We start from the raw sequence: 22,410 nt of genomic DNA on the forward strand, positions 1-22,410 counted from the left end.
TCATCCACTCTACCGTGCACTTCAGATAAATTTTAAGTCTTAAGTTTTCTTTCTCACTGCCACGAATACAGAATTAATTCAATCTGTGTTGAATCACTTTTAATATAAATCAAATTCTATCTACTGGGTATCAACACCAACTAAGAGCTGTCCTGTATGAATGACAATGCTGCAGAGCTGAGTGAAACATGGTTTACAGGAATTGATTCCCTCCATGAAAATGACTATACCTTCTACCAATCAGGGAAGCCAAATGGGACAAGGCACGAGTATGGAGTAGGCTTTGCCATCAGAAAAGAATTGGTTGAGACAATTGACAAACCCGAGTATCATTCAGAAAAACATGTCTGTACACGCCCCAATAAATTCAGCAGGTTTGGTAGCTTCAGTGCTTAAGATCCAATAATGCCCCACAAGTTAGAGAAAAGGGAGGTTGATACACTTGACCAAACGTTAACAAATGTACCAGAAAGTGATAAAAGATATCTTTTAAGAGACTTCAATGCACACATTGCAAAAGACTTTGATGCCATGATATTTAGCTATGAATTCAATTGGACAGCTGCTGTTAAGAGTTCTATAGTAATCACTTGGACATCATCAACACACAGTTTCCTATAAAGGACAGATGAAAAGCAATATGGGAACATTCCCATTCCAACTGGTGGCGTCAACCTGATTTCACTATTGCTCAATGTTGGGATGTGAAAGATGTCTAGATCTCCAAATCTATGTACAGTGCCAACTGTGGAACTCATCATGCTCGTTTGTTGTAAATGTTCCATGTCATTCAAAAATAAAAATTGCACAAACATCAAGTGCATCCACAGATATATGTGCAACTCAAGGATAGGCAAATGAGAGATGAATTTCAGTAAAATGACACCTTTGCTGAAAAAATCTATTGCAAGTGAACCAGAGTCCACAAGAAGAGTGGGCTTCACTTCAAGATACTATGCATGCAAAAAAAAGGAAACATTCTAACCACGGACATGATCTTTATTGAGACAACTTCAAAAGTGCAGAGAACAGCAGAAGCCACTACACACACTGCTTTTGTAAACCTGATCAAAGCCTTTGTTCTGGTTAGCAGAGCTGGTCTGTTCTTTCTTATAAAAATCAGTTGCCCAGCAGATCTATTCCAAATCCTGAAATTTTGACACTGTGAAATAAAAGGAAGAATGATCTACAATGGAATGACATTAAGTTATTCCCAATACTGAGTGGAGTAAAACAGGGTTCTGTTCATGCACCAATGCATTGGCACTGTCTTCTCCTGCCTCTTCTTGCATGCTTTCTGGTATAAAGATTACAGAGGAGTACTATTATGCACAGGATCAGTTGAAAAACTGTTCAAATTGTCTAGATTGAGAGCAAAGGCTAAAGTGAGACATGTTCCGATACGTGAACACAAGAATTCGGAGCAGTACACCACTTGGCCCCTTGAGCTTGCTCCACCATTTGATAAGATCATGGCTGATCTGATTGTGGCCTCAACTCGACCTAGTTGCCTGCCACACCCTCCCCCCTAACCTTCGACTCCCTTGTCAATCAAAAATCTAATTCAGCTTTGAATATGATCAATGACCCAGCCTCCACTGCTCTCTGGGAAAGAGAATTCCACAGACAACGACCCTTAGAATAAAAATTCTCATCTCAGTTTTAAATGGGAGACTGCTAATTTTTTAAAACTGTGTTCCCTAGTTTTAGACTCCTCCACAAGGGGAAATATCCTCTCAGCATCCACCCTGTCAAGTCTCCTCAGGATCTTATATGTTTCAATAAGATCATCGCTCTTTCTTCTGAACTCCAATGGGTATAGGCCCAATCTGCTCAACCTTTCCTCCTATGTTAACCCCTTCATCCCAGGAATCAGTTGAGTGAACCTTCTCTAAACTGCTTCTAATGTAATTATATCATTTTTAATGCAAGGAAACCAAAACTGTAGACAGTAATCCAGATGCGGTCTCACCAAAGCCCTGTACAGTTGTAGCAACACTTCCCTACTTTTATACTCTCTTCCCGTTGCAATAAATGGCAACATACCATTTGCATTCCTAATGGCTTGCTGTAACTGCATAATAACTTTTTATGATTCATTTACCAGGACACCCAGGTCCCACTGTACCTCAGAGTTCTGCAATCTCTCTCCATTAAAATAACATTCTGTTTTTCTATTCTTCCTACCAATGTGAACAAGTTTGACTGATTTTCCTCATTGTACTCCATCTGCCAAATTTTTGCTCACTCACTTCAACTATCTAAATCCTTTTGTAGACTCTACATCCTTGTGACAACTTAGTTTCCTATCTTTGTGTCATCAGCAAATTTAGCTACCGTGCATTAGGCCTCATCATCCAAGTCATTGACATAGTTTGTAAATAGTTGAGGCCTCAGTACTGATCTCTGCAGCACTCCATTGGTTACAGCTTGCCAACCCAAAAATGCCAACCATTTACCCCTATCCTCTGCTTCCTGTGGACTCCTGTCTGCTGATGCTGCTGCTTTTGTGGTGCATTCAACTGTAGGCCTGCAGTCAATTCTAAGTGGCTTCTCAACTGCTGCAGAGAAATTTGGGATCATGATCAGTCTACAAATGACTCAAGGTAAAAGCAAAATACTGGGGATGCTGGAAATCGGAAACAAAAAGAGAAAATGCTGGAAAAACTCAGCAGGTTGAGCAACATATGTGGAGAGAGAAAGAGAGAGAGAGATAAAGTTAATGTTTCAAGTCCTCATGACTCTTCTTCAGAGCTCTGAAGAAGGGTCATACAGACATGAAACGTTAACAATGACTCGAGGTGTTCAGTCCAAAGCAGCACTATAACTAAACAATGTTGAACTGAAAAATGTATACAAATTCTGCTACCTGGGGTCAACAGTCTCAAGAGAAATGAATCTTGATGAGGAAATATCAGCTCATATTGGTAATGCGGCTGCAACACTTGGAAAGCTTCAGGCAAGTGCCTGGAAAAGTACCAAACCCTCAATTACCACACAGCTAAGTACTTAAGACACCTGCGTACTAAGTAGACCGCTGTATGGTGCTGAAACTTGGACTACACATCAGATGCGGGAACACAGATTGAACTCATTTCATATGCACTGCACAAGGAAGATTTCTGGCTGCCATTTGCAGCGTTAGAATCTCCAACACAGAAGTAGCGCAGCTTTCCAACTCAGACGTTTTCATGGCAACGCTCAAAGAGATGTCAACTACAATGGCAAAGCCACGTTGTTAGAATGGATAACAAAAACAGAATTACCTGGAAAAACTCAGGTCTGGCAGCATTGGCGGAGAAGAAAAGAGTTGACGTTGAGTCCTCATGACCCTTCGACAGAACTAGGACCTAGTTCTTTCGAAGGGTCATGAGGACTCGAAACGTCAACTCTTTTCTTCTCCGCCGATGCTGCCAGACCTGCTGAGTTTTTCCAAGTAATTCTGTTTTTGTTTTGGATTTCCAGCATCCGCAGTTTTTTGTTTTTATCTCTTTGCTAGAATGGATGATGGTTACTTACCAAAAGGTGGACGTAATCGAGAGCTCAATAGTGACAAAAACTAAGATACAAGGATTCATGGAAGCAAGACGTCATTTCACATCAGATTGCTTCAATAATTGAGAAGTCTGTACGTGACCAAATCATGTGGCTGAAGTCTCCATACTGGAGCATGGAAATTTGAAAAACTATGTCTTCAGATTACCACAGAAAAGTGCTATCACAGAAAGGAACATGCGGCAGCAGCTCCCACATCAGTAAATAACGATCTATGATGCCCCAACAATGCCTTGCTCAAAATGGACTGTACTACCACTTGAAGACTCACAACAGATGAGCAATAGATGTGAATCATCGGCAACGACACAAAGCTAAAGATCTATTGGGCATAGTTCATATGGTTTTTATTCGACTCATGATGTACAAAATTATTCAAGACAAAGTGGCATGCAAGCCTGATCAAGTGACCAGGAGCGAAGCACCATAATCGGAAGGGAGTCCCAGACTGCAGGCAGCGAGAAGTCCAAAAAGAAGTGCCAGGCTGACTGGGGACAGGTGGAGGTCCCAGTTAAGAAGAAAGAAGAGCAGAGAAAGAGGTTCCAAGCAGAAAAAGAGCTGCAGTTGGAAGACTAAGGGAGGGCCCATGGCAGCCAGAGAGGGCCCAGGACAGTCCCTGGGAATTGAATTTGGCAGCAGAAGGTTAGTAACTCCAGCAATGGTACCCCTTTGGAGTGCTCTGAATGGCCAAAGAGCTGAAGCAGTGCTTGCAGCAGACTTGGGAATTCAGGTGAACGGAGTCTCAAGAGACAAGACTGAAGCCCTGCAATGTGGCCTGTTGTTCAGGCTGGGTTGGAGTGACTTTTGAGAGAATTCGAAGTCGAGATCTTTGAAGGTGAAGACTGGAATCCGTTGTGAGGGAGTGTGAATTTCAATGAGATTGATTGTCTCAAGGTAACTGATGTCTGGGTGGGTTGCTGAAAAATCTATGGAATCTGTCTTGGTTGCATCTGTCATTTAACGTGCAGTATAATGTGTTCAACTACAGTTTGCTTGTTAATTGACATGTACCACATGAATGTTAGAGTATAAGATAGATAACATCAATTGTTTTATCTTTCTGGTTTTGTATAGTAAATTTTACTTTTGTTTGTTCAAAACAGTGGAATCTTGTGGTTTTATTCTCTTATCAAGAGTCTTAAATCGCAAACTTTGTCTACTTTTGAAAAGAGTCATTGGTCCCTAACCAGACCGTACCAATAACTTGGAGGTCTGGTCCAAGATCATAACAATGGTATCTTTAAGGCGGCATTAAATCCAAGATCAAAAACAAAAACTCACTCACTATCTTCAGTGGGAAGAACCTGGAGCGAATAAATCCATTCAATGATGCTGGCTTTATCCACCAGATGCAAGGCACTCAGCATATCCAGGCCAGACAGTGCAAAGAAAGCAATGGTCAATCTGTGAATATCAAGTAACAAAAAAAAAAGCACAGAAACATTAAGATTCATCAAGTGAACATCTTCACATTCCATATTGTATAGGAGGTACACACAATGTAAATTATTAGCTGAGAACTAGGCAAATGCTCTTCAATAAAACTTGCATAGCAAGAGCCACATTCATATAAATGTCTTGCAGTATGCTATGCGCAAACCCTGGAAGCCCTCAGCTAATTACTTAAAAATCTGCATGAACTGAAGATTAGACAAAGTGTGTAGAACGGATTTATTCTGCAAAACTATATAAAACGAGATGAATTTCTCTCTAAGGACTGCAAGAACTCAGTTTCAAAATTTCACAGTTTATATAGTTAATGCTAGCACTAAGGAGCCTGACAATTCATCAGCTATTTAATAGATTATTCCATCAGACGACGAGTCTCAAGATTTCTGCAGACTTCTCCAATAGACAGATTCTACATGTAGATAGTATTTTTTTCCACAACTTTCACTATTTCAATTAGATCCACATGAAACCACTCTTATCTGATTAAACAAATCATCAATGTGTATTCTTAGAGTAGTTTTAAAATTCTGAGGAATCCAAAGGCAGCATACTGGGCACATCTTTATGGAACTTAAATGCATTATACCAAAGAGTAAAGGGAGATAGCTTCTTGCCTATATTTCTCCAGAAGGTGCACTCCTGACCTAGAAGATATCCTAGCTATCCTAAGCTGGCGGGTATGCGCTGACATAACTGCCTAAAAGCATGGAAGGGATGAAAATGTAAAAGTAATATAGGAAACAGGTATTGGGGTAGTAACTAGATTTCAGTACTGATTAGCAAGTCAAAGTTCTTGACCGTATGATTATGCTATCCTTTAGTCTTTCAGACTAAACCCTGGAACCAGACGAATTCCTGGGATGCTGGAATTGTCCTATAAGGAAAGATGAGGAGACTGGGCCTGTGTCCTCTAGAGCTTAGAAGAATGAGAGATGACCTCAATGAAGTGTAAAAAATTCTTACAGGGCTCGACAGGGTAGATGCAAAAAGGATTTTTCCTTTGGTTGGTGGGGTGGGGGGAAATCTAGAACCAGGGGACACAGTTACAGGCCATTCAGGTCTGAGATGAAGAGGAATTTCTTCAGTCAGAGGGTGGTGAATTTTTGGAATTATCTGCCCAGAGGGCTGTGGAGGCTCAGTCATTGAGTATGTTCAAAGCAGAGGTCAACGGATTTCTAGATACCAATGACATCAAGGGATACATGGATAGTGCAAGGTGATGGCGTTGAGCTGGTAGATCGGTCATGATCTAAGTAAATGGCGGAGCAGGCTCAAAGGGTTGAATAGCCTACCCCTGCTCCATTGTTCCTTTAGTTCAGAGTTCAATGTAATGTTTTGCGGCACCTTTTAAGCATTACAAACTGACAGATGTAAACAAACCAAAATAAAGGGTAAAAAGAAATGTCTTCATTCTATTCTATACTTAAGCTTCTTACCCTGGTGCTATACAGCAGGTACCAGCATTAAAATATGCAAACCAACATTTAATTATACTGCTGACTTTAGAAGCTAAAGTGCCATCAATAAGCCAAGGCTGTCCCAAATACTAGTGAAGAATAGACCGCTCTATCTAGCCTACACCTGACTTCAGTCGTGCAGCAAAGTGGATGACAACTGCCCTCTGAAGCTCTCAGCTGTTTCAAACTGCTACCAGCGGTTGAAGGAGGAAGCCCATCATCAGCTGCTCAGACAAACTAGGGATCAGCAATAAATGGCACCTTTGTCAATAGTAACATCCAGATGATTGATTCAAAATCAGCTGTGTAGCAAAATCAAACATATTCTTAACAATTTCACTACTCAGAACAGAGAGAAAATCCACAAATAATGCTTCCAACTGAAAGAAGTAACATGGCGTATCTAATGCAGAGATTGGGTTTTCCAGCAGAATCCAAGTGAGTTTTCTCAGTTGCTTTTCAGGAAGAAATCGACATTTTTTTTGATATTCCCACTTACAGTACACATTGTTCAAGAGGATCAGCATTCTAGATCCTGAGCTTACAATGTTGATTTGTGAAAAGCTACAAGGACTTCCAGAAGGCATCTCAAAACAATTCATTCCATGCTTGTATCATCTCAATTGGTTGGTAAATAAGCCACTTAGAACTGCCTCTCCACCTATTGTCTATATCATCCACAATTAAGACAAGGTAACTTAATTGTGATAACAAGGGTAGTCAAGGAAGGGTGGGGCTGATTAGGAACCAAGAAAACCTTCTTGTGGAGGCAGAGGGCATGGAGGCTGAGGTACTAAATGAGTACTTTGCAGCTGTCTTTACTAGCAACAAGGCTGCTATCAACATTACAATGAAGGAAGAGGCAGTTGATAAAAATAAAGAGAATGTACTCAAAATATTAAAAGGCATCTGGCCTAGATGGAATTTATCCTAGAATATGGAGGGAGGGAGATGTGTAAATTGCAGGGTCTCTAGCCACAATCTTACAATCCAGCTTGGACATGGGGTTGATGCCAGAGAAGTGGGTGGGGGGCACCAAATGCCCCCTTGTTTAAAAAAAGAGGGGGATAAACTTGGCAACTAGAGGCCAGTCAGCCTAACATCAGTGGTGGGGAAATCTTTACTCCCCAGCTTACCTCAGATTAACCCGGAATCAGGTATCTCAAAAATTTGTGCAACAGGAGAAACTAGGTGAAGCAGTCCATGTCCAAATGCAGCAAGGCCTGGACAATATCCAGGCTTGGGCTGACAAGTGGCAATTAACATTCATGCCATAAAAGTGCCAGGCAATGACCATCTCCAACAAGAGAGAATTTAACGATCGCCCCTTGACGTTCAATGGCATTACCATCACCGAATCCCCCACTATCAACATCCTGGGGATTACCATTGACCAGAAACTGAACTGGGCTAGCCATATAAATACTGTGGCTACAAGAGCAGATCAGAGGCTAGGAATCCTGCGGCGAGTAATTCACCTCCTGATTCCCCAAAGCCTGACCACCATCTAGAAGGTACAAGTCGGATGGAATACTCTCCACTTGCCTGGATGAGTTCAGCTCCAACAACACAAGAAACTTGACGCCATCCAGGACAAAGCAGCCCGCTTAACTAGCAACACATCCACAAACATTCACTCCCTCCAGCACCCACACACAGTAGCAGCAGTATGTACCATCTACAAGATGCACTGCAGGAATTTACCAAGGCTCTTCGACGGCACCTTCCAAATTTACGATGACTACCATCTAGGGCAAGGGCAGCAGATAGGTAGGAGCATCACCACCAGGAAGTTCCCCTCCAAGCCACTCACCAGCCTGACTTGGAAATATATCGCCATTCCTTCATTGTTGCTGGGTCAAAATCCTGGAACTCCCTTCCTAGCACAGTGGGTGTACCTACACCACATGGACTGCAGTGGTTCATGAAGGCAGATCACCACTATCTCAAGGGCAACTAGGGATGGGCAATAAATGCTGGTCCAGCGGGCGAAGTGCACATTCCTGTAAATGAACTTTTAAAAAAACACTGCTACTATGCAGTAGCAACATGAGTGGTATTCACCACTCACAGGATGCTGCAGTCAAGCCAAGAAGACATTCTGCCCATCTCACAAATGAGTCATGTGGGATATAAATTTCAGTGCCAGTGATGCTAGGTCAGTGGACTGTACACAGCCAGCTAGAAAGGGTTAAATGCTTTTAGTTAGAAGTGTCTTTTAGTAAAATAAATTATAAACAAACGCAGAATGGGAGAATAATAGGTGTGCTTTAGACAGGAAAAGGAATGAGACAAACAAGCTAGTAGAACAAAGGACAAGGCCAGGGAGTGGGTGTTGAAATCAAGGAAGCCCAGACTCCTGCACAATTAGCAAGATATGGTGGTCTTGCATGAATGAGAACAATGCTTGATGTATGAACACATGGGAGTAACAGTAACTGAGACCAAGGAAGCATGTGATTTTAAGTTGAAAAAATTAGTATATATGCAAGTGGCTAAGGTGCATCTGAGGAGGGAACACTTGTAACCTTTTTAGAGTATTATCTTGGACTGCCCAAGGATGTCTCTCCCTGCGTATGCTTGAATAATAAACAATCAAAACCTGTACCTGAGTCTCTGATCATTTGTCTAGGTGAACTACACCAATTGGCCTGCGAGCAGGATGACTCGTACCGGATCATCGGAGCAGCACTACAAACATGTGACTACATTTATTTACCACCCATAGTTAGAGCAGTAAGCCTACCCAAGTAAAGATCCAACCAAGTATCCAAAGAATCTGAAGGAGAACTTAGAACAGGAGGCGGAACCATACTGGCGGATTAAAAGCCAAAGCCACGCAGATAGGTAGGACCCTTTGGAAGGCATAAGCCAAAGCCACGCAGGGTGAAAAAGATCACGCAGGGCAGGCGGAAAAAAAGAAGTTTTCGGGAGAGCAGAAGGAGATGGAGGATGCCATGGACCCCAATTGGGGACCAGAAGGCTCCATTACGAGGTTCATAGTAGAACATCTTAAAAAAACTTAAGAAAATGCAAAGGATGGGTGGGAACCGAAAAGTCCCTCACTGAATTTCTGGTTGATCAATTCATTTTTAAGTTATTTAAGTCACAAGAGCTGTGTGTTCTGGGGAGAGATACCCCTAGAGGCAGTTAATACGCAATGATAGGCAGGAGCAGAGGAAATGGGAGCTTCAGTCATTTTGATTGTCCCTGTAGGTGGAGCCTCGAAGATCCCTTTATTCCACCCCCCCCCACTCACTGCTATTTGAAGTTTTGTTTAAAGTATGAAACCTTTAAGTCATTAAGATAAATGTTATAAAAATGGAAATACATAGCTTTATATATGTGTGTGTGTTAGTGTGCAAGGAAGCATTTGTATGTGAGCTTTAATGTGTTTTCTTCCCTAAAAGGTCATTTGTGCGTGGAGTTCAGCACTTAAGAGTCAAAAGCCTCATATTAGAGAAAAGGAAAATTGTACTAAAACATTCCAATGTTTTGAGTAAAAGGTTCGAGTTGAGATTTCTGGCAAAAATCGCAATTTGAAGGTATTGCAAAGATAAAACAGGGTTTTCCTTTGAGATGAACCAGCCTTTGCACCACCTCCTTGCAGACTAGCAGGTAGTAACTCTTTCCATCTGTTTCCAAGCTGATTGGGATTAATGAATTAATTTTAGTTCAAACAAGTTGGTATTCTAAAAATTCTGAGGAAAAAATTACCTGAAATTCAAAAGACAAAAGCACATGTCTAGGTGGTTTCTATGGATAAAAAGGTGTTTCTTTTGAAGAAGAGATTAATTAAATATGAAAGGAAATCTGCAGCCCAACAACACTGTTATTTGACTTTGGGACAAGTGAAAAGTGCAGTGTAATTTAGCAAGTTAATTTTGAATATCTAGGATGCTATCCAAGATAAAGAACGTGTGTTGATAAACATGTGGGAATTTTAATCTGGATACAAATTTATACACGTGATAAAAAGAGGTAATTTTAATTTTGATAGCGTAAATTATAGTTCTTACAAAGTTTAAAAATTTGAGGTTTGGTTCCCGATAAAGTTCTCAAAGGGAAATTTTCATTTTAAAAGGTTTGACAACAATTGACATGAATTCAAATGCTGCAAGCTTTTTGTATTTGTAAGTCTGTTCCCAAAATATAAAGATAAGCTCAAGACCTTGTCAAAGTTTGGCAGAAATCCAATTTTTGGCAGAGTTAATGAATCTGGAATTTGAAAATGAAAAAAAATCAGACACAATCTAGTGGGTTACTTTTGAGAAAATAAAATGTTGCAAGGAGGGGATAAGGAAGCAAAACATGTTAATACCTGGAATCAAATAGAAATGTTTGATTTCTGTTTTAAAAATGCTGAGAATACTTTACTGACTGTAAAGCCTCTCCAGACAACCTGAACGAGATAAGATGCATGTGTATTGCATGTTAAAATGGTACAAGGGAAAGATTAAGGATAGAAGATAGAGTTAGGGAAAGAGTACACAATATACAAACTGTTTTAAGAGAACTGAATTTGATAATCTGACCATCACCTGAGACATTGGAATCACACAGGAGGAGATAAACAAAGATCTAGAGACAGAGATGCCCATTGACATAGGGTAGTTAATATGACGTAAAGAGTTAGGAAATATTTTAAACAATCAAGGCAATAGAGAAACTGACCTTAAGAGAATCTTGGGATGATCATGATAAGAGAGGGTAAGAAAGACTTAAAAGGTAAAAGTATAAGGAATCTGTAGGCAATTGAAGGATAAGGAGAAATAATACTTGACAATTTACCACAAGATGGATACAGGTAAAGGGAAAGCTGGAAAAAGGCTGACCAGATGTATTACTGACTATACTAATATGCCTGAGAGCCACAAAGAGTAAGACCACAGGATTAACACCATGATGACAGGCAAAGCTGAGAGGCTCTCAGAGAACCGCCACTGGAAGTGAACATACTGAGCCATTGTAAGATAGAATAAGAAGGTGCATTGTAGACTTGGGTAGGCAGCTTAAGGAATTGAGGTCCGAAGTGAGACAGCAGCAGGAGATGACAGACCAGGAAAGTAGTGAGGGTACGGCTCCCCCAGGACATGCCAGAAGTGAAAGATAAGGTAACGGTGAAGGTAATGCCTGAGAAAAGGTTTTGCATCTAAGTGGATAGGACTTTGAGATAATAATGATTAGTGATACTTGCACCTATGTGGGTATGAAAGGGAAGTAACATTAGAAGCATTGGTCGCGTTTGAAACATGTTACTAACTGATCTTATCTTACAGAACTAATCACAACCAACCAGTGATGTACTTGAACCCACAGGAATGAAGCTACAACAACAGCACTAACTGACTTAACAAGTGGAGGCAAAATGCCACGGCCACAATTAACTGATCCCCCTTATCCAGCATTGAGCCCTGGACCAGGGAATGGACTGGTGTTGATAGCAGTGAGCAAAACTCTACGATAACATACACCACGAGCTTGTACCCAGCGTAATAAACATCACCGATACTGACTTGCCTGAGTGGTGCTCGGGTCAAACCCGAGCATTGTATGCACCAGTGGTTAAAACAAGTGACAACACAGGTGGCTTGGTTTAATGATGCAGCACGAACCATGGCTGCACCCCTTGTTCAGGTAAAAGGTCGACTAAAAAGTAGTCTGGTTGATGACATTACCACAGCGTTTAACACAGGGACCTCAATAGTAAATTCAATTGATTTGGCAACAGTGAGCCAAAAAGTCCAGATCGTAAGCTCCAAAGTTTTTTTAAATTTGGGAAAAGGGAAAAGGGATCCAGGACTGGCAGCTCAGTACAGACCAAGACCTGACATGGATCATTCAGAGCTTGGCCACTGTACTGGAGAGCCATGCTTGGACCATTAACAAATTGATTAACGTAGAGAGCAACTTTTCAGATGATGTGGTCAGGAATGACATCTGCAGCACCTATGGATCACGGATACTCAAGCAGATACGGGAAAACTTGAGATAAATTCATGGGGGTAAGATACCCCTGTGGATAATAAATGCACACTTGTTTAACCTGTCACGACACAATAATCATGATTTGATAGTTGCCAGCTCGGGGGTCTAACGTGCGGATTTAGAACCAATACTAAGTGTGTTGTGAATAATAGTGTGTTAATCGGCATTGTTTTGGCAACCCCAGTCATACCAGAATCAACATCCACTAAGATATTATATAGAGTAGAAAAATATTGGGGTAATTATGTAAATTATCATATTATACTGCCATATGCAGTAGAGATAGAGGGTAATACAGTAACCACCACTTTAGAATGTAGAGACTTCCTTGGTAGTGTGTCCACATCCAATATATGAGACAGAAGAAGCAAGGTGCAGGTTTAATGCAACAGCCAATTGTACAATGGAAGCTATATGGGCTCCGATGGAAGCAATTCACATTTCATCCTTGGGTACAGAGAGATATTGCATTACCACATCACAACGAGAATACCAGTATGGGAACAATCAATGTTGTCCTTTAACCAGCCATGTGGTGTGCCTACATCCACAGGTACCAGCCAGGGTGGGAAAAGTAGAACTGGTGGAAATCGACAAGAGGGAAACAGTTAATATGCAGGCAGGGGAAGGCATTAAAGAAAACCTGACATGGTATTTAAGCTAGTTCTCCTATATAATCCTACTGTTACTGGAACACCTTTCAGGTATCCATGATGAGACCCAGCAAATGCACAGAACCTATTAGATCTGCAGCAACGAGTTAAAACACTGAGACGAGATCAAACAGAAAGTCGACATCGTGTGATGGGAAGACTTCTGGAATTGGTGGAAATCGGCTGAATATCCAGGTGCACCCGTGGATTAGGATCATCTCCCATGTTTCTGTTATGGTCCAGCTGGTATTGGTTCTACACTTAACATACTTGGTTCACCACATCAGGACACACAAGATGGCAAAGAGTATGAGGAGATTTCAGAAATATGGGGGCTAAACAAGGGGGGGCAAGTGCTCATGTTGCAGGGCCAACCTGTGCAGATGCTATAATTGATAGCCTTATAACCCTAAGCTCAATACCTGGCCAGTATCAATGGGCAGTGGAGCATAATAAAAGGGGCAATACCACTGAGTTGGCTACCTTGGGCTAGGCCAAGGGCCAAAGGGGGGCAACTGAAAGGGATAAATGATTTTAGTTAGAAGTGCCTTTTAGTAAAATAAAAGTAGAAAAGCAGAATGGGAGGGTAGCAGATGTGCTTTAGACAGGAAAAGGAATGAGACAAACAAGCTAGTAGAACAAAGGACAAGGCCAGGGAGTGGGTGTTGAAATCAAGGAAGCCCAGACTCCTGCACAATCAGCAAGATATGGCGGTCTTGCATGAATGAGAACAGTGCTGGATGTGTGTACACATGGGAAACAAGTAACTGAGACCAGGGAAGCATGTGATTTTAAGTTGACAAAATTAGAATATATACAAGTGGCTAAGGTGCACCTGAGGAGGGAACACTTGTAACATTTTAGAGTATGGTCTTGGACTGCCCTAGGCTGTCTCTCCCTGCATACGCTTGAATAATAAACAATCAAAACCTGTACCTCAGTCTCCTGGTGCTTTGTCGAACATACAAACATGGAACAGGAGTAGGCCATTCATCCCTGAGCCTGCTCCGCCATTTAATAAGATCATGGATGATCTGATAGTAACCTGAAATCTGCATTCCACCTACCCCCGATTGCCTATCACCCCTTGTTACCAAGAATCTATTCACCTTTGCCTTAAAAATATTCAAAGATTCTGCTTCCACCACCTCTTTAGAAAGAGTGTTTCAAAGACTCATGACCCTCAGTGAAATAATTTCACATCATCTCTGTTTGAAATGGCAACCCCTTATTTTTAAACAGGGTATTAGTTCTAGATTCTCCCACAAGAGGAAACATCCTCTCCATATCCACGCAGTCAAAATTCCTCAGGATCTTATATGTTTCGAGGTGCACTACAACACAGCCTATTCTTGCAAAACTCAAAACAGAGTCTGACATTAGATGTGACTCTGTGATTGGACAACATTTGCTAAATAATCCTCAATGTGCTAAAAATCATGCTGACAACCAATTTAAGATTGTCAGTCAGGCTCGTGGTGCGGCGCATTTGCGTGTACTGGAGAGCTACGTGTATTAATACACAGGGCCCTGTTCTTGGCATACAGAAAGAACATGTACATACGTTGTGCCTGTTTCAGCTAAACAAAAGTGATAGCCATTCACTGGTTCATTGCTCAGGGCAGTGCCTTGGCCAGAGTCAAGCTGCCCGGTTTAAATTTCAAACAATGCTTTGCAGTTAACTGTCAGTTGCCGTTAACTGGTACATTCTCCATGGCAATGCCTCTACCAGAGGCCACTTGCCAACCAATCAGCACTTGCTTCTCAAACAGTATTAAGATGTTGCTTCCCCTCACCCCCTCACACTGTTATTCTTGCGATTGTCAATAAATATCCTTTCTGATATTTAAAAGAGTGCTAAAAATGTTAGAAATGTACCCAATATAAGCCCACAAAATGGGTGCTGTCACTTTGATTAGGGGTCACGAAATAATTTTTTTTGAATAAGTCTATGCCTGTTTAAATGTTAAGATTTCAAAAGATATCATTTCACACCATTTGTGCATGAAAGCCCCTTCTGTTAAGTGTATAATAATGTTTTTTTAAAAAAGAGTATAACTTTGTAGCTCCTGTAACCTTTAGCTGCAAATTAATGTTTTTTAAAAATTCTGTCAATCATAAAAGCAAGTCTAAGAGGGAGACCTTAAGACTCTGAGGGGACTTGATAGAAGTATTCAACATCCTGAGGGGTATGGACAGAGTAACGAGTGAGAAACTGTTCTTACTCAAGAAAGCATAAAGAGCTAGAGGGCACTGATTCAAAATAATTGGCAAAAGAAGTAATAGTGATGGAAGGAAAAGAATTTTTAACCTTGAGGGTGATTGGAGTCTGGAGGGGGGTGAAGACAGGTTCGATCGAGGTATTCAAAAGGGAATTGGATTGCTATCTGAAAAGAGAATGTGCAAGGTTACAGGCATTAGGCAGGGGAGTGAGACTAGGTAGAATGCTCTTTCAGAGAGTCAGTGCAAACTCAATGGGCCAAGTGGCCTCCTTCTGCACTGTAAAGATTCTGTGATTCTAAGTGCAAGACGAAAAGCTTCAACAAAATGTCTTTTACACAGATTTATTGAAGACAAATCTTATTTGACTAACTTAACTGTTTCCATTACTTCATCAAGAATGGGTTATTTTATTTTGTTCTTTCATGGAATATGGGCATCGCTGGCCAGGCCAGCATTTGCTCCTTATCCCTAATTGCCCTTGAATTGAGTGGCTTTTTAAACAAATTCAGTCACAGGATGTGGGTTTCGCTGGCTAGGCCAGCATTTCTTGCCCATCCCTAATTGCCCGAGAAGGTGGTGGTGAATTACCTTCTTGAACCGCTGTCTATATAGTGTAGGTACACTCACAGTGTTGTTAGGGAGGGAGTTCCAGGATTTTGACCCAGCAAAAATGAAGGAACGGCAATATATTTCCAAGTCAGGCTGAAGAGTGACTTGGAAGGGAACTTCCAGGTGGTGGTGTTCCCACCTATCTGCTGCTCTTGTCCTTATAGATGGTGGTGGTCATGAGTTTGGAAGGTGCTGTCAAAGGAGCCTTGGTGAATTCCTGCAGTGCATCTTGTAGATGGTACACACTGCTCCTACTATGCAGTGGTGGAGGGAGTGAATGCTTGTGAATGGGGTGCCAATCAAGCAGGCGGCATTGTCCTGGACAGTGTCAAGCTTCTTGAGTGTTGTGGGAGCTGCGCTAGGCAAGTACAGAGTACTCCATCACACTCCTGACTTGTGCCTTGTAGATGGTGAACAGGCTTTGGGGAGTCAGGTGAGTTACTCATCGCAGAATGCCTAGCCTCTGACCTGCTCTTGTAGTCAGTGTTAATATGGCTAGTCCAGTTCAGTTTCTGGTCAATGGTAACCCCTCAGGGTGTTGACAGTGGAGGATTCAATGATGATAATGCCATTGAACGTCAAGGGGCGATGGTTAGATTCTCTCTTGTTGGCGATTTAATTTCCTGGCACTCATGTAGCACAAATTTTACTTGTCACCCCAAACCTGGATATTGTCCAGGTCTTACTACATTTGGACATGAACTGCTTCAGTATCTGAGGAGTCATGAATGGTAAACATTGTGCAATCATCATCAACGAACATCCCCACTTCTGATCTTATGATGGAAGGAAGGCTGTTGATGAAGCAGCTGAAGATGGTTGGGCTGAGGACACTATCCTGAGGAACTCTTGGAGTGATGTCCTGGAGCTGAGATGACTGACCTCCAACAACCACCCTCCTTTGTGCTAGGTATGACTCCAACCAGTGGAGAGTTTTCCACCTGGTTCTCATTGATTCCAGTTTTGCTAAGGCTCCTTGGTACCACGCTCGGTCAAATGCAGCCTTGATGTCAAGGGAGGTCACTCTCACCTCACCTCGGGCATTCAGCTCTTTTGTCCATGTTCGAACCAAGGCTGTAATGATACCAGGAGCTAAGTGGCCCTGGTGGAATCCAAACTGGGTGCCAGTAAGCAGGTTATTGCTGAGCAAGTACCGCTTGACAACACTGTTCATGACCGCTTCCATTACTTTACTGATGATCGAGAGTAGGCTGATAAGGCTGTAATTGGCAGGGTTGAATGTGTCCTGCTTTTTGTGTACAGAACATACCCAGGCAATTTTCCACATAGCCAAGTAGATGCCAGTATTATAGCTGTATTGGAACAGCTTGGCTAAGGGCACGGCAAGTTCTGGAGCACAAGTTTTCAGTACTATTGCCAAAATATTGTCAGGGCCCATAGCCTTTGGACTATCCAGTGCCTTCAGCCTTTTCTTGATATCACATGGAGTGAATCGAATTGGCTGAAGACTGGCATCTGTGTTGCTGGTGACTTCTGGAGGAGGCCACTTCTGGCTAAAGATTGTTGCAAATTCTTCAGCCTTATCTATTGCACTGATGTAATGGGCTCCTCCATTATTAAGAATGGGGGAATTTGTGGAGCCTCCTCCTCCAGTGAATTTAATTGTCCACCACCACTTACGACTAAATGTGGCAGGGCTGCAGAGCTTAGATCTGATTCGCTGGTTGTGGGATCACTTGCTGCTTATACAGTTTGGCATGCAAATAGTCCTGTCTTATAGCTTCACTAGGTTGACACCTTGTTTTTAGGTAAGCCTGGTGCTGCTCCTGCCTTGCCCTCCTGGACTCTTCATTGAACTAATGTTGATCCCCTGGCTTCATGGTAATGGCTGAGTGGGGGAAATGCCAGGCCATGAGGTTACAGATTGTGTTCAAGTGCAATTCTGCTGTTGCTGATGGCCCAGTCTGAAGTTGCTAGATCTGTTCAAAATCTATTCCACAATACAATGGAGGGTCATGGGTCATTTCAGCATGAATCACATTGGTCTGGAGTTACATGTAGGCCAGACCATTTAAGGGTAGCAGCTTTCCTTCCTGAAGGACATTAGTGAACCAGGTTGGTTTTTAAGACAGTAGTCACCATTACCGAGACTAGTTCTCAATTTCAGATTTCATTAGTCGAATTGAAATTCCACCAGCTGTCATGGTGGGATTTGAAACCATGTCTCCAAAGCATTAAGATAAAAGCAAAAAACTGCAGATGCTGGAAATCCAAAACAAAAATAAAAATACCTGGAAAAACTCAGCAGGCCTGGCAGCATCTGCAGAGAGGAACACAGTTAATGTTTTGAGTCTGTTGAAGAGTCATACGGACTTGAAACGTTAACTGCGTTCCTCTCCGCAGATGCTGCCAGACCTGCTGAGTTTTTCCAGGTATTTTTATTTTTGTTCCCCAAAGCATTAGCCTGGGCCTCTGGATTATTATTCCAATGACATTACCACTACACCACCACCTTCCCTTGATGAGTGCAATGTGGTTAATGTTCCATAAGCTTTCAAAAAGGTGTTTGACAAGTCCAATAAACCTGTTAGCAAAATTGAAATTCATGGGATTAAAGGAACAAATATAGCATGGACACAAAATTTTCTCATGGACAGAGAGCACACAGGGAGAGTAATGAATGGATTGTTTTTCATTCTAGAGGGAAGTATACAATGGTGTTCCATTAGGACCACTGCTACTATTCCTATTATTGGCCCAGGCCTATGTTATACAGGGTCATTTTGAAGTTTACAGATGATATGGAATTTGGAAATATAGTAAACAATGAGGATTGTAAACAATTTTTGGAAGGCACAGAGACTGGTGAAAAGGACAAACATGAGGCAGATGAAATTTAACCAGAGAAATGCAAATGAGGAGACAATACGAACTAAATGGCACAATTTTAAAGGTGTAATAGAGAGATTTGAGTGTATATGTGGACAAATGTTTAAAGGTTGAAAGGCAAGTTGCAAAGGCTGTTAAAAAAGCAATTGGAATCCTTAGCTTTATTAAGAGAAAGAGAGTACAAAAATTAAGAAATTATGCTATTTATAAAACAGCAGCTGGAGAACTGAGTTCAATTCTCAACATCACACTTTAGGAAGGATGTTAATGCTTTAAACAGGGTGCAGAAGGGATTTGCTAGAATGGTGCCAGGGATGAGGGACGTCAACTATGTGGAGAGACTGAAGAAGTCAAGATTGTTCTCCTTAGAGCAGAGAAGTTCAAGAGGAACTCTGATAGAAGTTTTCAAAATCATGAATAGTTTTGTAGCAGAAATAAAGAGAACCTGTTCCTGTGGGAAGGGTGGGTAACTAGAGGACATAGATTTAAGTTAAATAACCTTAAACAAAATAACCAAAGACAACAGATGGAAACTTCAAACACAGCATTTTGTTGTGATTTGAAATGCACAGTCCAAAAGAGTGGCTGAAGCAGTTTCCTTCTGTTCTGTTGAGCCATTCTAATAAATCTCATCTGCATTGTACAGCCTTAACATTTTTCCTAATACACGATGCTGAGAATTGAACACAACACTCCAGCTGCTGTTTCACAAATATTCAACATAATTTCCTTTCAGTGTGTTGTGATCTGAATTGCACTGCCTGAAAGAGTGGTCGAAAGAGATTCAACAGAAATATTGAAAAGAAAATTGGATAAATATATGAAGACAAGTAGTCAGCACAGGGGCGATAGAGAGAATGATCTCCTCCTGTAATGTATTATTCTTCTTCTCCAGTTCCCTGCCCAAAGGCAGGTACGACCCACCACCACAGGCAGCATAAGGAAATAGGAAACAAAAACAAAATTACCTGGAAAAACTCAGCAGGTCTGGCAGCATCAGCGGAGAAGAAAAGAGTTGACGTTGAGTCCTCATGACCCTTCAAGAAAGGAAATAGGTCCTGAATCCACCCCATCAGAATAGGGATCAAATCCCATGCTGTTGGCACCAAGCTGATCTGCACCAGCTGGCCAGTCAACTTTGCCAACTTGCTCCCCAAGGAGTTCAAATTGCTGCAGCAACTTACACAAAAGTGGGTTGAGACTTCAATTTCTTTGCATCACATGGCTGACAGGAACCTCTCCCGCTCTTATCACCCAGAAGGACCTACAAGGTGCCCACATTGTGCCTTCCTTGGCCATCAAGTTCTGTAGTGGGACTGGAACTGGAGCCTCTGGTTCAGTGGCAGGGGCGCTACCCACTGCACCACAAGACCTCCCGGCCTTACAACAAAATTCCCAGATGACGAATCACAGGAATTTCACGCACCATCTCCGGCGTACGCCCCTCCATTAAAATAATCTGAATATGACTTTGAAAGAAATTAAAGTCACGATTTAGGAACAAACTGGGGCTTAAGACACGTCTCAATATTTCCCTGGACAAAAGTATTGCGGGACCTTCCGTACGCAGCACGGACGGTCGGTTAGAATGAAGTGCAGCCCGCATCCGGTGCTTCAGACATTTAAAAACATTAAAGCAAGGAACCCCTGTTTGCGTTTACACACACACACTCACTCACTCACTCAGCAGTTTCCCGTTATCTTCTCCATCGCCCCGCCTAACAAAAAACCCCACCCCCACCCCCACCGCAGCCCGGTAACCCCCCCTCCCCCCTCCCCCCTCGGGAGCTGCAGCCCATTGTGCGCCTCTTAACCGACCTGCCAGCTGAAGTAACCCGTCCCTTCCCAACCAGGACACGATGGTTTGGGGTGGGGTGGGGTGGATGGGGGGGGGGGGGATGTTGCGCCTTCAGCCACTGCCCATCCCCGGCTCACAGTCTCAGTGCCGGGTGCCGGGCGCCGGGCTGGTGGGTGGGGCCGAACTTGGACAGGGGCCCGGCCCGGCCCGGCCCGGCCCGGCCCAGACAGGCCTTTTCCCCCGGTTTTACCCCCACCTCCGCCCGGGCCCAGGTTCCTGACCTGCTGGTCTCCAGCGAGCAGTACCGCTCGGGCAAGATCTTCAGACATCGCTCGAAGAAGCCGATATGCCGCTCCCTCAGGAACTCCAGGTGCTCGGCAACCACCGTCTCCTCGGCCATATTGGATCGCCATGGACACAGCCCGCCCCCCTCGCTCCGGCCAATCGGCGAGCGAGCCCCGCGCAGCCGCGCCACACAGCGGAGCTCGCGCCGCACTCCCCTTTCCTCCGCTTGCAAAGGGGTTTGCAAAAAACATAACTCATTTGTCATATGAACTTTTACCAAATCATTTAAAGGTGGCGAATCTACTGGAACTAATTAATAGGGGGGGGGGGTGGGATTTCCCTCTGTTGCAACAGTTTAGATCCAGCAACTTTACCAAGTCATTTAAAGTCATTTACCAAGTCATTTAAAGTCATTTAAAGTTATCCAACTTTACCAAGTCATTTAAAGTCATTTACCAAGTCACTTAAAGTTATCCAAATTTTACCAGATCATTTAAAGGTAGCGAATCTACTGGAACTAATTAATAGGGGGGGATTTCCCTCTGTTGCAACAGTTTAGATCCAGCAACTTTACCAAGTCATTTAAAGTCATTTACCAAGTCACTTAAAGTTATCCAAATTTTACCAGATCATTTAAAGGTAGCGAATCTACTGGAACTAATTAATAGGGGGGGATTTCCCTCTGTTGCAACAGTTTAGATCCAGCAACTTTACCAAGTCATTTAAAGTCATTTACCAAGTCATTTAAAGTTATCCAACTTTTACCAGATCATTTAAAGGTAGCGAATCTACTGGAACTAATTAATAGGGGGGATTTCCCTCTGTCGCAACAGTTTAGATCCAGCAAAGCTATTTATTGTACCGAGGATTAGAAAGTTCCGAAATATGTAGTGACATTTCTCTTAGACTGGGACTAGACAGTTACACTTGGAGCAAATGAATGAATCGTTGCGAAAACAAACCCAAACATCAGTTTAGGGGTAATCCTGATCATCACCACACCCCCCCCCCCCCCCACACACACACACCCTTCCCGCTATTTTCGCTGGAAACTAAAAAGCTGCTCTTCAATAAATTTCATTGAAAAGCGAAACGTTAACTCTCAATGCAGTTCAAGCTCTTATCCCAACAGAAGAAATGATTGTGGCCCCAATTCCGCTTTCCTGCCTGGCCCAATAACCCTCGACTCCCTTTGTCGATCAAAATCCACCCCCTCTTTTTTATCCTTCTTTCCCCGACCAGCACCCCACCCCCGCAAAAAGGTCCACAGTCATTTGTTCTATGTTGTTCTTTCAGAGTGCTCACCCTTGTTCTGCTGGTAACATTCCTTCTTACATTTTTTTGCCACTATCAGCATCTTCTTTAGTCTTCACCACTACCATTTACATTCCCTTTGTCTTGTATCCATGACGTCTTTGTCAATTCCCCCCACCCACCCCCACCTCCACCTAGCCCTCACCTATCGCTGACCTTCTATCCTATTTTACCTACTCCACCCCGCCCCCCTTAAACAGTATAAATTCCACCACATTTCTGCTTC

At 42.5% G+C, this 22,410-nt stretch overlaps 1 protein-coding gene across 1 annotated transcript in view; it reads right to left on the minus strand.

Moving 5' to 3' along the window:
• Positions 1 to 21,016, minus strand: part of pggt1b (protein geranylgeranyltransferase type I, beta subunit) — an 86,470-nt gene extending 65,454 nt beyond the window's left edge. The window contains exons 1-2 of the mRNA XM_041186835.1: positions 20,867 to 21,016; positions 4,841 to 4,959 (exon numbers count right to left, since the gene is read on the minus strand). Of these exons, the coding sequence (XP_041042769.1) occupies positions 4,841 to 4,959; positions 20,867 to 20,985 (238 nt within the window). The 5' untranslated portion in view covers positions 20,986 to 21,016. The remainder of the gene's footprint in view (positions 1 to 4,840; positions 4,960 to 20,866) is intronic.
• Positions 21,017 to 22,410: the final 1,394 nt, after the last annotated feature.

Source organism: Carcharodon carcharias, chromosome 4 (genome assembly GCF_017639515.1).
Source record: "Carcharodon carcharias isolate sCarCar2 chromosome 4, sCarCar2.pri, whole genome shotgun sequence".
NCBI classification, from domain to species: Eukaryota; Metazoa; Chordata; class Chondrichthyes; order Lamniformes; family Lamnidae; genus Carcharodon; species Carcharodon carcharias.